The sequence below is a fragment of the Cervus elaphus genome, chromosome 8 (genome assembly GCF_910594005.1).
Source record: "Cervus elaphus chromosome 8, mCerEla1.1, whole genome shotgun sequence".
In the NCBI taxonomy this organism is placed as follows: Eukaryota; Metazoa; Chordata; class Mammalia; order Artiodactyla; family Cervidae; genus Cervus; species Cervus elaphus.
In genome coordinates this window covers 16,692,636-16,707,927 of record NC_057822.1, presented here as the reverse complement: position 1 = coordinate 16,707,927, position 15,292 = coordinate 16,692,636, and the positions used below count along the sequence as shown (strand labels likewise).

The 15,292-nt window shown below is 48.3% G+C and overlaps 1 protein-coding gene across 2 annotated transcripts in view; it reads left to right on the top strand.

Moving 5' to 3' along the window:
* The first annotated feature begins 2,854 nt into the window (after positions 1 to 2,854).
* Positions 2,855 to 15,292, top strand: part of SPATA3 (spermatogenesis associated 3) — a 28,958-nt gene continuing 16,520 nt past the window's right edge. Inside the window, exons 1-3 of one of the 2 annotated variants that reach the window (XM_043909715.1) lie at positions 2,855 to 3,350; positions 7,554 to 7,731; positions 10,496 to 10,639. In XM_043909715.1, coding sequence (XP_043765650.1) covers positions 2,942 to 3,350; positions 7,554 to 7,731; positions 10,496 to 10,601 — 693 coding nt within the window. In that variant the 5' untranslated portion in view covers positions 2,855 to 2,941 and the 3' untranslated portion in view covers positions 10,602 to 10,639. The remainder of the gene's footprint in view (positions 3,351 to 7,553; positions 7,732 to 10,495; positions 10,640 to 15,292) is intronic. The other variant, XM_043909716.1, reaches the window with a different exon arrangement.

Below are 15,292 nucleotides of genomic sequence, written 5' to 3'. Positions count from 1 at the left end.
CTCTCTCCCACCCCCCCCCCCCCCCCCGCTCCGACGTCTCTCTCACACACACACCACATCCCGGGGACATTTAGCAATGTTGGTAGACATTTTGGGTTGTCACCACTTGGACAGAAGGGTCGTGGCTACTGTTATCTCATGGGCAGAAGCCACGGATGTTGCTAAACCACTTCCAGTGAAGGACAGCCTCCCAACAAAGAATTTTCTCACCCAAAATGTCAATAGGGCTGAGATTGAGAAACGATGGTATAAACCAAGTTGAGGCTCTCAGCCAAAAGCCCATTTGTGCCTGAAAATCAAATTTTGCAGAGATAAATGCCTTAGAAGTTCCTGACCTGACTGCTAAATCGGGACAGGGTTCCTGACTCAGGTCTCCAGTCTCTCTGATTCTAAATTGAATCCCCTGCTGAGAAATCCATTGCTCTTGACTTCAGGGAATTACCACCTTCTTACAGACTCACCTGTTCTGTGAACCTCCTTACGCTAAGGGTCAACAAGATTCAACCCAGCTTTATTGATCTGAGCTTCCTTTAATTTCTAATCCTTCATGCCTTTGTTTTCATCAATCCTATCAGGGGATTTTAAAATTCATTAATTTTAAGCCTTGTATAATTATCTGACTCGCTAAGAGAAAGAGCCTTGAATGGGACTTATTGATGCCTCCAACCGGCTGTGTGACCTTGGGAAGGTAATTTAATTTCTCTGAACCTCAGTTTCTCTTTTGCAAAAAGAGAATCATTAAGGTGTTTTCAGGCTCTAGAATCCTTAAAATATTTCCTGTCATTTTATATTTCACGTCAAGTCTGGCCTTACATAGGGGTTCTCCCTAAACCGTAAAAGGTCTACCCTAAATCGTATCCTGGGGCAAGATTATCAGCCCCCAGACTCTCGAGGTTAACAGTTGAAAACTCACTCACCTAGTGATGCATTAATGGCAGAGTCTCCTACTGTGAACATGTTCTGTGTTGCAGTCCAAGTGTGAAGTTTAAAGTTGTCTTTTTAAAATCCTGTTTCCTCTTCTGTCCTAAAATGAAGATCACATTGTTAACTTCAAGAAAGAGTCATAGTCTCCTAATTGGCACAATAAGTTGGGAGTCTGAGAGATGGTCTGCTATTGTTAGACTGTGTGAATCACAACAAACTGTGGAAAATTCTTAAAGAGATGAAACTACCTGACCACCTTACCTGCCTCCTGAGAAACCTGTATGCAGATCAAGAAGCAACAGTGAGAACTGGACATGGAACAATGCACTGGTTCAAACTCAGGAAAGGAGTATGTCAAGGCTGTATATTATCATTCTGCTTACTTAACTTCTATGCAGAGTATCTCATGTGAAGTGCTGGGCTGGATGAATCACAAGTTGGAATCAAGATTGCTCGGAGAAATATCAACCAGCACAGTTATGCAGATACCACTCTAATGGCAGAAAGTGAAAAAGAACTAAAGAGCCTCTTGATGAGGTTGAAAGAAGAAAATGAAAATGTTGGCCTAAAACTCAACATTCAGAAGTCTAAGATCATAGCATCCAGTCCCATCACTTCATGACAGATAGGGAAAAAGTGGAAACAGTGACAGATTTTATCTTCTTGGGCTCCAAAATCACTGTGGATGGTGACTGCAGCCATGAAATTAAAAGACGCTTGCTCCTTGGATGGAAAGCTATGACAAACCTAGACAGCATATTAAAAAGCAGAGACATCACTTTGCCGACAAAGTTCCATAGAGTCAAAGCTATGGTTTTTCCAGTAGTCTCACACCTTCTCCAGAGGTGTGAGAGTTGGACCATGAAGAAGGCTGAGTACTGAAGAATTGATGCCTTTGAACTGTGCTGTTGGAGAAGACTCTTGAGAGTCCCTTGGACAGTAAGGAGATCAAACCAGTTAATCCTAAAGGAAATCAACCCCGAACATTCATTGCAAGGGCTTTTGCTAAAGCTGAAGCTCCAATACTTTGGCTACCTGATGTGAAGAGCCGACTCATTGGAAAAGGCCCTGATGCTGGGAAGGATTGAGGGCAAGAGGAAAAGGGGATGACAGAGGATGAGATGGTTGGATGGCATCACCGACTCAATGGACATAAGTTTGAACAAACTCCAAGAGATGGTGAAGGACAGGGAAGCTTGGCGTGCTGCTGTCCATGGGGTCACAAAGAGTCAGACACAACTTAGCGACTGAACAACAGCAACTACTGTTATCAGTGTAATGAGTTTCAGGAAAGTTTATTTTTCCAAACAGCTGTTATGTTTTTGTGGAAATTCTTTTCCCCATTGCAATGTTTCTTATCAAAGTTGGGGAACCCACCCAAGTCCTTTCCCACAGTGAGAAGAGCCGACTTGGGGAGAAGGGGGAAGCCACTCCAAATGGGATAATCTGGTGTCGGGGAGCAGACAGTGAGACTGTAAAAGGCTGTAGATCTTCCATGGGCCCTCAAATCTTTAATTACCAAAAATTCACAAAATGCATGGTGAAGTGGTTTGTTTGTTTGGACAGGGTGGGGGGTACGTGAAAACCAGTGATAGAGCAAGTGTCTCAGCCAGGGTGTCTTGGAGAGGAATAGTGTAGAGAGACCCAGGGACACACCAGCAGGCAGGTCCCCAAAGGAGAGTCTCAGTTTGCAGAATTGCAGGGTCCAAGTTGCCACAGGCTCCAAGGCCAGGCTTGACCAGGTGCCCAGGTCTGCGGACACTTCCAGGAGCCAAGGAGGACGGAGGGCAGCAGGCGGGTGTCGGCAGAGAAGACTGTCCCCAGAGCCCCTGCCGTGAGAGCCACCCTGGCTTTTGTGACCTCACAGGAGGTGGGTGGGTGACTCTTCGCTTCAGGGCCTGGGCCCAGACGGACGCCAGAACCTTCCCCCAGGGCAGGGGCACACGGCCCCTCGGCGAGGGAGCCGGGACATTAGGCAGCTCCATGTAGGTACACGCTTAGGTCAGGAGGATCCACCATGAAGAAGGGCAAGAGGAAGAAGTCAGAAACCAGGCGCCGGGGCTCCACCTCCCAGCGCGCCAGCTCCGAATCCACCCCCCAGCAGCAGAGCTCGGAGTCCAGTTCCCAGCAGCCCGTCTCCGGATCCAGCCCGCGGCCACCCAGCCCCAAGCCCACCGCACAGCTGCCCAACCCGGGGTCGGCCACCCAGGCGCCCAACCCAGCGCCCGCCCCACCGCCCCCCAGCCCGGGGCCCACCACACAGCGGCCCAGCTCGGGGAGCACCTCACAGCACAGCAGCAACTCCACCCCCCCGAAGTCTGCACCCCGAGCCCTCCCAGCTCCAGAAGTCAGCCACAGCCACTCGGCTCGGGACATCGTGTCTCCAGACCCCAACCCCAAAGCATCCTCTCGGTCCAGGAAAGCAGGTGGGCGGCCTTCTTGCTCAAGTGGTTCTAGGCTTTCTGACGATAGATCCCAGGGCTGCCCCAGAAGCTGATAACTCTTCTGATTGGGTTGTGATGTACGGATAATATGTATTCTGGAGCTGTGCAGTGGGGAGTGTGTGGGTGAGGGTGAGGGTGAAGGGTTTGGGGTTCATTTTTTTACCCAAGAGACCAGGATTCTTGGGTTTTGTCACTCCTCACCATGCTGAGTCTCTCTAAAGACAGCCTCAGGGTATTCAGATTAACATTCACCATGGCTGGGTGGTAGTACTAGCTCCTTGGGAGCCATACATACCCAAATAAACACCAAGGCTGCATTAATAGAAGAATCCAGTGAAAGACAAGGGAGGCGGTCATGCTGCTTTTCTCTGTCCTCATCAGGCTGTTTGTGTGCATAAATGATGCCTAACAATCTAGTCCAAGGAAGATAGTCCACGTTGGGGAGCTGAGCGGGATCGGGGGAAGCAAGAGCCTTCTGGTGTAGGAGAATTGGTTGAGGGAGCTGAAGGTTATCTGTCAGCTGGAAGATTTGAGTAGATTGGTTCTATGTTGTTCTCAGATGTCTGACTAAGGGCCCATGGACAGGGTTGCCAGATAAAATACAGGCCACCCTGTCAAATTTCAGATAAATAATAAGTGTGTCCTGAATATTGCACGGGCATCCTATATTTTAATTTGCTAAATCTGGCAACTCATCCACGGAAGGCACTGTAGAAGGTAGATTTCTGCTCAACTTTAAAAAGTATCCAACGATTAGCTCTGTCTGAAAATAGAATGGCGGTCCAGGGAGAGTGGTCCCCCATCTTCTTGGGTAGCCAATGTCTGAATGAGCATGGGATTGTGTTGAGAGAACTCGAACAGAGTTCAGGAGGTGGTCTGGTTAATACCACGCTACTAATAATGGTAATAGCTAACATTTATCACTGAGCACTTACCGTGTACCTGACATTCTACTCAGCCAAGTGATCTTATTTCACAGTCTTATAAAGGAGATACTAGTATCATCTCCATTTTATGGATGGGGAAACTGAGGCTCAAGCAAGTGTAACAACTGCCTCTCATGCAGGTGCTGGTAGCACTAAGAGGGGAACTTCAGTCTATTCTGACTTTAGAATCCTCCCTCAACTACAGCAATGATCTTCTAATCCTCAAAGGTCTGGTAGTCTGCCCAGGAGGAAGAACATCCTTTCTGAGGTTCTGTATCCACCTTGAGCCAGTGCCCGTGACTCTGTGGTCTTGAGCCCACCACACTTCCAGGGCCGCAGCTTTCCCTCTCAGATGGTGTGAACATAAAATAAATGAGAGGAGTAAGGGTGAGTCCTAAATCCAAGTATGGCTGTGACGACGATATTTCTGTGGCTAGAAATCAATCCATTAACATACGGAAATGTTTTGAGTATGATACTAAGTATTGTATATGTTATGATCAGAGACATTACTTTGCCAACAAAAATTTGTCTAGTCAAGGCTATGGTTTTTCCAGTGGTCATGTGTGGATGTGAGAGTTGGACTATAAAGAAAGCTGAGTGCCAAAGAATTGATGCTTTTGAACTGTGGTGTTGGAGAAGACTCTTGAGAGTCCCTTGGACTGCAAGGAGATCCAACCAGTCCATCCTAAAGGAGATCAGTCCTGAATATTCATTGGAAGGACTGATGCTGAAGCTGAGACTCCAATACTTTGGCCACCTGATGCAAAGAACTGACTCCCTGGAAAAGACCCTGATGCTGGGAAAGATTGAAGGCGGGAGGAGAAGGGGACGACAGAGGATGAGATGGTTGGATGGCATCATCAATTCGATGGACATGAGTTTGAGTAAACTCCGGGAGATGGTGATGGACAGGGAAGCCTGGTGTGCTGCAGTCCAAGGGGTCACAAAGAGTCGGACATGACTGAGCGACTGAACTGAACTGATAATCGTCAACCACTGAGATAAACCTTTCTGGATTACGGCCTTGAGAACTGATCTGTAGAACACGAGACTTTCTATTTGCACATTTTTTCATGAATGCGTGTGGCTCACCCCCACGTTGGTATTCTGTTTGTGACAGAGGCAAAGCGGGAACCGGTGAGGTTCATCTGTGGTTACAGTGGACGCCCACTCTTCTTCTGCCAAAGGAAGAATTGTCTCCCTTGGAGCCAGAGTGGGAAGGAAGGTTGGTGATAAGGGATGAGGACTTTTAAATAAAGGATGCCATATTCTAAAATACAGATCTTTTCATATGCAGAGAATACTGTAGCTCAAGAAAATTCAAGTTTTCCACAAGAATGTCTGTAATCAAGAAGACGGACAATTTCAAGCCTCAGTGAGGCTGTGGGGGAGTCAAAACCTTCTCACACTGCTGGTGGGAATGTAAAATGGCAAAACTGCCATGGAAAACTGTCTGGAAAACTGCCGTGGAAAACTGTTTAACCCTCGAAGGGTTAAACATGAAGTTGCCGTCTGATCCAGCAATTCCTGATCTGAGTATATACCTAAGAGAATTAAAGACATACATCCACACCAGAACTAAAACAGCAGCATTATTCATCATAGCCGAAAAGTGGAAACAGCTCAATGACCATCAAATGATGAATGGATAAACAACACATGGTACATCCATGCAATGAAATACTAGTTGGCAGTAAGAAGAGATGATGGGGACTTCCCTGGTGGTCCAGCCGTTAAGAATCGAAATTCCAATGCAGAGGACACAGGTTCCATCCCTGGTCAGGGAAACTAAGATCCCACATGTCTTGGGGCAACTAAGCCCAGATGCCACAGTTACTGAACCTGCATGCTCTGGAGCCCACACACAACAACAGAAGCCCTCCCGCCACAACCAAGACCCAGTGCAGTCAAAATCAAAGACGTGACAGATGCTGGTACATGCTGCAGCACAGATGAACCTCAGACACATTAGTCTAAGTGAGAGAAGGCAGTCTCAAAAAAGCCTACATATTGTATGATTCCATTTATGAGATGTCCACAGTAGACAAATCTATTGCCCAGAACTGCAGGGAGTAGAGAATAGGCAGGGCTGCTAATGGGCTTGGGGGAAGATGGAAAAGTTTAGAATTAGTGATGGTGGTTGCATACATTCATGAATATATTGAAAGCCACTGAATGCTTCAAAGGGGTAAACTTTATGGAATGGAAATTGTGTGTCTGCTTTGTTTGTTTTTTCCCAGTTTTTTAAAAGGAAAAAAAGATAAGTCTTATCTTTAGAATACTGTCCCTCCCCTTTCCAGGAAAAGTTTCTGTCTGGGGCAAGTCTAAGCAGAATGGGTGTTATCACTAGCTTCTTGGGCTTTAAGGTTGGCAGCTCAGTCAAGAAGCCAAGACAGGGAATTCCCTGGTGATCCAGTGGCTAAGATTCTGAGCTCCCAATGTAGGGGGCCTGGGTTTGATCCTTGACCAGGGAACTAGATTCCACATGCCTCAAGTAAGAGTTCGCATGCCACAACTAAAGATCTCACATGCCACAACAATGATCAAAGATCCTGCATGCTGCAACTAAGACCCAGTGCAGCCAAATATATATTTTAAAAAATATAAAAAAGGAAGAGGGAGCCAAGGCGGAAGTAGTTACAGGAGGGAATGATCTAGCCAGAAGTCCTCTTGCAAAACAGCAGAGGGCGCTGTCTCCAAGTTCCTCTGGGATCCGCAGCTCAGGACAGCAAGGGGAGATGAGCATAGGAAAGGATCTCAAAGATGGTCCACTGGAGTGGTTGTCTTCTGGATGAATCTGTGAGCTCCAGAAAAATGGAACGTGGCCGCTCCGGTTGCAGGAATGTCAATGCCACCTCTCCTAGAATGGGCAGTCCTCTGCTTCCATCCCTTCCCTCAAATTCCGTGGAAAGAGCCCCAAATTGCAAGTTAGTAATCCTGAGCGGAAGCCCAGTTCTTCCATCTCCTTACTATCAGGGCACATCTTCGATATTCTTTGAGCCTCAGTCCCCTTATTTGTAAGCTGAGGATAACAATATTCTCCATCCCAGGATTGCTGACAATGAGATGCGATGGATAATGCCATACAGAGCACTGTCCAGGTGTGAGCTATTACAGGGATGTTCTCTGTGTTACTCCCAGGTAGCATGCATTATTTCCCCAAGCAATCGTTCCTCTCTCCTCTACACAGGCTACTGCTCCACGCTTGGACACCTCCTCAGCAGTGGGCCCCTCACCTCTCTCCTTCTCTATCCAGCAGGGCCTCTGGTTCGAGTGGGCCCGCGCGCATTCTGTTCCTGTTCCGTTTGCCCTGGCAGTTCTGCTTGCTGGCGCCGTCTGGGCCTCTGCCACAGCCGCATCTTTGATGTCCTTCTGCCTCGGGCCTGGCCGACCATGTCAGGGAGAGGATTCCCAAACCTCCTCACCTTTTACAGGTTCTGCAGCCTGTGGGGGGGGGGGGGGGTTCTGGATCTTGGGCACACCTCATATTTGCAGTCCTATGGACAGAGGAGCCTGGCAGGCTGTGGTCCCCAGGGTCACAAAGAGTCAGAAACGACTAAAGCGACTCAGCACGCACATGCGTGCACTCAGCCTCCTCCGGGGACTCCAGGACCGCGAGGAAAGCTGCTTCCTCCTGTGGGGCTTCTGGCCTTTTCTGCCTGGACCCACCTGCACAGAGAGGTGCCGATTTTCTCCTTTGGGGGTTCATTTTTCTTTGCTTCAGAGCACACTCTCCCACAGCCCCTCCGTCATAAGCTCCCTGTCACTCAGAAGCTTGGTGAATAAATGCTCTGTCAGGCCACCGCCTCTTTCCGTGGCCTGTGCCACAGCTGAAAGCTTCCCATTCTTGACCTGCATGTGAACGTTGCCCAGAATTTAGAGATACATGTGACTGTAAGTCACGTACCCCTTGGTGAGAGGAAGTCCTCCCCCTCCTTCAGCAGGTCTCAGGCTATTCCTGGCAGCCCCACAGGGGTCTGTCCCTGACCCAGTGGCCCCCACCGCCTCACCCTTCTCTTCCTCTCCCACAAAGCCCCCGGGTGGCTGCCACTTCCCCTGGTGGGAAGACACCTGTCCAGGGAACTTCTCCAGTGGCTTTTTCAGTGGCGCAGGGCTACGTCCAAGGGCTGGAGCAGGACCTCCGCCTCCCCCCAGCTCTGGGACCCAGGGCAGCCCCACTTATACTCAGATCTCACACATGTCCACAGGAAATGTCTTCCACCTGGGCATCACCCACCCTAAAGCAGAGCCCACCCACCCCCATCTCCATTCTACTCCTCTTCCCGCCCCTCCCCGGCCAACTCCCCTCTGTTGTATACATTCTTAAAAATCAGCATCTCTCAGCCTTGTGAAGTGAGGCAAACAGATACCCAGGTGTGTTGGGAGAACACACCAGCGCTAAAATGCTCTGCTACCTGGTAAGTCCTGGCTAGGAAGGGCCTGCCCCACCCCCCCCCCAGTGCCATGATCAGCTGTCTTTCCACTCAGAACATTCATCCATCTGGTGCCAAGGAGCACCATGGATTCACAAAGCACCAAGTAGGAAACCTCCTCTGCATAGGATGCTAGGCACGGTGAGGAAAACCAGAACCGGGAACTTCACCCTTACAAACTGTGCCGTCCACATGGTATCTGATTTGTGCTCCTTCCGTGGCCACCAGACCAAGGGGAAAGGCCCACCTCCCCTCCCCACAAGGCCAGAGCCCTTAGCTGCCCGCTTCCTTTGCCCCAGGGACTGGTTCTTCACTCATCTCTCTGTTTATGAAATTGCCCTTGGCCTCAGTGGGTCATGGGCTTCCCCAGTGGCTAAGCTGGTAAAGCATTCACCTGCAATGCGGGAGACCTGGGTTCGACCCCTGGGTTGGGAAGATCCCCTGGAAAAGGGAACGGCTACCCACCCCAGTATTCTGGCCTGGAGAATTCCATGGACTGTGCAGCCCATGGGTCGCGAAGAGTCGCACAAGACTGAGAGACTTTCACTTTCACTTTCTACATGGTAAGCTAAGACATGCTTCTAGAAACTCCGATGCAAACCAGGAAGTGATCTGTGTCCCAAAAGAGATGTTCAAAGAGCTTCGCTCCTGAGCTGGGGTCCAGGTGGATGCTGTAGTATCAGTCATATCTGAGCTGAATCTGGAAGGATTTTAGGATCCTCGAGCACACGCATACACACGTGCGTACACACACACACACACACACACACACACACACACACACACACACACACACCTATTTTAAAGGGGAAGGATCCCGGGTGGAGGAAAAGGCACAAGTGAGGCTCAGAAATAGGAACGTGAAGGGGAGGGGCCGAGGTTTAGTCTGGCTGGTGTCGGGCGTGCACCTAATTCTGCTCAAGTTCACACCTGCTTCTGTAACATTTCCATTTCTATGTGGAGTGGAGTGTTGGCTCTGGCTTTAAATACATTAAATTAAATTAAAATTTTAATTATTTTAAAATTATTTTAAATTAAAAAATTTTAAGTGCTTAAATATTAAGTAAGAATCTCTAATAGGGTTTTTGTCCAAATGGCTACTGCTTTTTCTGAGTGCCTTCCATGTCTGCCTGCAGTGCTGGAGACCTGGGTTCGATCCCTTGGTTGGGAAGATCCCCTGGAGAAGGAAATGGCAGCCCACTCCAGTACTCTTGCCTGGAAAATCCCATGGGCAGAGGAGCCTGGTAGGCTGAAGTCCATGGGGTCGCAAAGAGTCAGACACGACTGAGGGATTTCATTTTCACTTTCCTCAGACTTACTAGCAGCATCGTACACTTTCCTTTCCCACCTGCTTTGTGGGGGTGTAATATGTGGCTTCCTCAGTTGCCTAATCTCCAGAACAGAGCTACTCGGCAGGACTCCTCCACAGGGGGATTGTGAGGCTTGAGGAGGACACTGGGTGGGAGGGAGGTGTTTAGCACAGGGCCTGGCACACAGCGGCCTTAAACACCTTGTCATCTTCTCTCTGAGTGTCCAGGGGAGCTGGCATCCCGGCCAGCCCAACCCCGGATCCTGGAGGGAGTCCTGTGGAGTGTTATTGAAACAGATGAAAGGAGCTGTATTCCCTTGAGAGGAGGACCTTTAGTGGGGAGATGGGTGTTCCTGTGATCCTCAGGGGCCCCGTGGTTTCCACTTTCCCCTGCCTAGGGATGAGCACTAAAGCCCAGCAGCCCCCAACCCATGGGTTCTCTGCTTTGCTCTGCAGAAGACCTTCAAGAAAACATTCCACTCATCGTAATTCGCGTGCTCCGAGCCCTCGGAACTGTTGCTGTGGCTCTGGGAGCCCTAGGAGCTGCCTACTACATCCTTGAATCTTTGTGAACAAGTCCCCAGGCCCGCAGTCCGGCAGGTATGTGGACACGTTTCATGCCCGTGGCCCTTTGCAGAGTGATCCTCAAGCCCATCGACTCGCCAGCCCTGTAGTATGGGGAGCATCTGTCCCTTCTCTGAAAGGAGGAGGTCTTTATGGGGCACCAAGGCCCCCAGCCTTTCAGGGAAAACTCGAGAGTGACAGACTCATTTCTGGCCTCAGGGCCCACTGGCATGGCTTTCTGGGGCAGCCCTGGACACTCATGGACAATGCTAGACCTGTTGTTGGGATCGTCAAAACAGAGATCTCCCTGTTCCCTGCTGACCTGGGGTGGTTCATCTCATCACAAACACCAGCTAGGAGGAGACAGGAGAGGTGAGCCAGAGGGTCCTACACCTCTTGGAGCTTTTCCTCTGAACTGTCTCCCTGCGGTTCCCACTGTTTCCAGCCCTTGTTGTCCTCTGTGAACTTCGTGTTCCACAGAAACTTTCTCCCATCTTTTAAATCACTGTTCTCTCCAGCCTATTCCATCCTGTACTGTGGGTGATTTTTACGTACATAGGTGGACTGTCTCCACGTTCTAGTACAAGATCCCTGAGGGCAGGGAACCTGCCTTATGCAACATCTTGGACCCTCCCCTGTCTCAGGCTGGGCTCCCTAGCAGCAGAGCCTGAGACAAGGATTTGGGTGCACAGGATTTAGTGAGGGAAAAAGAGGGAGGGAGTCCACAGAGGGAGGGGATGGAGCAAAGCAAGAATGAGGTCTCAGCTGAAGTCCACTTAGCCTGGTCCGGGCTGGTCTGGAGGCTGAATGACACCCAGAGGGGGTCTAGCCTTGAGGCAAGAGGGTTGGCCTTTCTTGCTCTTCTGTGAGTCAGTCGTTAGCTATCGGGAGAGGTTGGGAGTGCGTGTCTTTGTGAAAAAGTGGCTCCTGTTTGGGTGAGGACAAGTTCCTGGGGAAGGAGGCAGCTCTGGGCCATCAGCAGACAGAGTTCATAATTCATAAGACTGGGCAATGGATGTGCAAGGCCACAAGGAGGATCTGAGCTGGCACTGAGAGTACCTTGAATTATCAGTTCAATTGCTCAGTGGTGTCCGACTTTGCAACCCCGTGGACTGCAGCACACCAGGCCTCCCTGTCCATCACCAACTCCCGGAGCTTGCTCAAACCCATGTCCATTGAGTCAGTGATGCCATCCAAGCATCTCATTCTCTGTCGTCCCCTTCTCCTCCTGCCTATAATTATCCCCATTGTCAAATCCATGTGCCATGAAAGCTTAATAATGATGAAGGGGAGGAGAAGGGGAGGTGGTAATGGGAGCTTTTTTTTCCTTTTTTAAAAAACTTTTTATTTTGTATTGGAGTTTAATCAATTAACAATAGTTACTTTCAGGTGGTTAGTTTCAGGTGAACAGCAAAGGGACTCAGCCATACATATACATGTATCCATTCACCCCCAGAACCCCCTCCCAGCCAGGCTGCCACGTAACACTGAGCAAAGGTCCCTGTGCTATCCAGTAGGTCCTCATTGGTTATCCATTTTAAATGTAGCAGTGTGTACATGTCCATCCCAAACTCCCTAACTATCCCTTCCCACATCCTTCCTCGCTGGCAACCAGTCCCAGACCTCTAGCAGCCACAGCAGGGTGTGTGGTGGGAATAGATGCTCAAAAGCCCAACCCAGAAAATAAGCTCCAGGGAGAGCTCACCATCTCCTCAAAGGCTCTGCGGCCTGATCATGGGACCCTTCATAAAAGAGCAGAGAAGCACCTTAAGCTTCGCAAAATTCCACAGCAGCTGAGATCCCCGGTTTCCTCATCTGTAAACAGGAAACATCATAGAACCTTCCTCTTGAGATGGTTGGGAGCATAAGATGGGGTGCTTGGAGGGCAGAGAGCTGGCCAGGGGTCTTGTTATTGTTATCATCTTGGATGGGAAGATGCTGGCTTTGGAGTTAGAGCCGATGGTTCTAATCTGGCCTCAGGTTCTAATCTGGCCCAGGTCACTGGGTGTTCGGGCCCATATTACTTAACTTCTGTGAGAATCGGTATCATCTCTAAAGTGGGGAGAATAACAGCACGTTTAAGGTCAGTGGTTGTGAGAACCAACTAAGGGATGTACAGCCCTCAGGGGCTGGTCACTGGCTGGGTAGATCATGTGCTGTGCTGAGTCATTTCAGCCGTGTCTGACTCTTTGCGACCCTATGGACCATAGCCTGCCAGGCTCCCATGCCCATGGGATTCTACAGGCAAGAATACTGGAGTGGGTTGCCATGCCCTCCTCCAGGGGATTTTCCCAACCCAAAAACTGAACCAGCATCTCTTACATCTCTTGCACTGGCAGGCTGGTTCTTTATCACTAGCGCCACCTGAGAAGCCCTGGGTAAGATGGGAGTGACTGGCGTTTGAAGATGGTGCCTGAGCTAAAGCGTTTCATCTTAGAATCTCCTTCCAGCAGCACCCATGGGTGTGAGCTTCGGCAGGAAGCCTTGGGATTGGATCCCCATTCTACCCCCAGTATTTCTGGGGCCTGGGCAAGTTTTTTAACTCCTGATGCTTCATTTTCTTCCTAAGTGCCGATAATAATAGTACAACCCACATTAAGTGGGGGAACTAGGTGAAAAAAAAAAAACGCATGTGAAACACAGTACAGTGTCTGGCACAAAAAAGACCTCAACATAGCAGCTACATCATCATCATCATTTTTTAACTCAGTATTCCCCAAATTTTATTGACCTTTGAAACCTACAATATAATTTATTTTTTAATATTTTTTGAAGTCGTATTAACCTACAGTGCTCCATTAGTTATGGTGCACAACATAGTGATTCTATGCATTGCAAAATGATTTCCACAGACACTATAGTTTTATTAAAACCTAAAATTGTTAACATTAGTAGATGAGATATTTGTAAACTAGAAGTCAGAATATAGTCAAGCTATGTTTTACAGCTGATCACTTATTTTCTTTAAATTAGCTTCCTTTTTAGCTTAAATGCAATTATCTTCAGTTCAGTTCAATTCAGTCACTCAGTTGTGTCCGACTCTTTGTGACCCCATAGACTGCAGCACCCCAGGCTTCCCTGTCCATAACCAACTGCCAGAGTTTACTCAAATTCATGTCCACTGAGTTGGTCATGCCATCCAACCATCTCATCTTCTGTCATCCCCCTCTCTTCCTGCCTTCAATCTTTCCCAGCATCAGGGTCTTTTTAGATGAGTCAATTCTTCATATCAGGTGGCCAAAGTATTGGAGTTTCAGCTTCAATATCAGTCCTTCCAATGAACACCAAGGATTGATCTTTAGGATGGACTGGTTGGATCTCCTTGCAGTCCAAGGGACTCTCAAGAGTCTTCTGCAACACCACAACTCAAAAGCATCAATTCTTTGGCACTCAGCTTTCTTTATAGTCCAACTGTCACATCCACACATGACCACTGGAAAAACCATAGCCTTGACTAGACAAATCTTTGTTGGCAAAGTAATGTCTCTGCTTTTTAATATGCTATCTAGGTTGGTCATAACCTTCCTTTCAAGGAGCAAGCGTCTTTTAATTTCATGGCTGTAATCACCATCTGCAGTGATTTTGGAGCCTAAAAATATAAAGTCTGACACTGTTTCCACTGTTTCCCCATCTATTTGCCATGAATTGATGGGACCAGATGCTATGATCTTAGTTTCCTGAATGTTGAGTTCTAAGCCAGCTTTTTCATTCTCCTCTTTCACTTTCATCAAGAGACTCTTTAGTTTTTCTTCGCTTTCTGCCATAAGGGTGGTGTCATCTGCATATGTGAGGTTATTGATATTTCTCCTGGCAATCTTGATTCCAGTTTGTGCTTCATCCAGCCCAGCATTTCTCATGATGTACTCTGCATATAAGTTAACTAAGCAGGGTGACAATATACAGCCTTGACGTACTCCTTTCCTGATTTGGAACCAGTCTGTTGTTCCATGTCCAGTTCTAACTGTTGCTTCCTCACCTGCATACAGATTTCTCAAGAGGCAGGTTAGGTGGTCTGGTATTCCCATCTCTTGGAGAATTTTCCACAGTTTGTTGTAGTCCACACAGTCAAAGGCTTTGGCATAGTCAATAAAGCAGAAGTGGATGTTTTTCTGGAACTCTCTTGCTTTTTTGATGATCCAGCATATATTGGCAATTTGCTCTCTGGTTCCTCTGCCTTTTCTAAATCCAGCTTGAACATCTGGAAGTTCACGGTTCTCATACTGTTGAAGCTTGGCTTGGAGAATTTTGAGCATTACTTTATTAGTGTGTGAGATGAGTGCAATTGTGCTGTAGTTTGAGCATTCTTTGGGATTGCCTTTCTTTGGGATTGGAATGAAAACTGACCTTTTCCAGCCCTGTGGCCAGTGCTGAGTTTTCCAAATTATCTTCAAATGGGCCATAAATGCAAAACCCTACCCTTTGTCATTAGAAGATTCATGGGAAATATAAACACTGTGAAAATGAAATGTCTTGGAATTCTGGCTGACGGGGTACCTGAAAAAAATCTCAGCTTTGATGTCAGTGTCCTGTGTGTTCAAAGATACTTGACAAGTGCTGGGTGTTAAGACTAGCCAGCTCCACACCGAGACCCTCTTTAACCAGAAGGTTGAAAGACCGCAGGAATAGGTAGTGATCCCACATTATTGACTGTGGTGTCCAGTATCGCTCAGAGTGTCTGTGATCCACGAG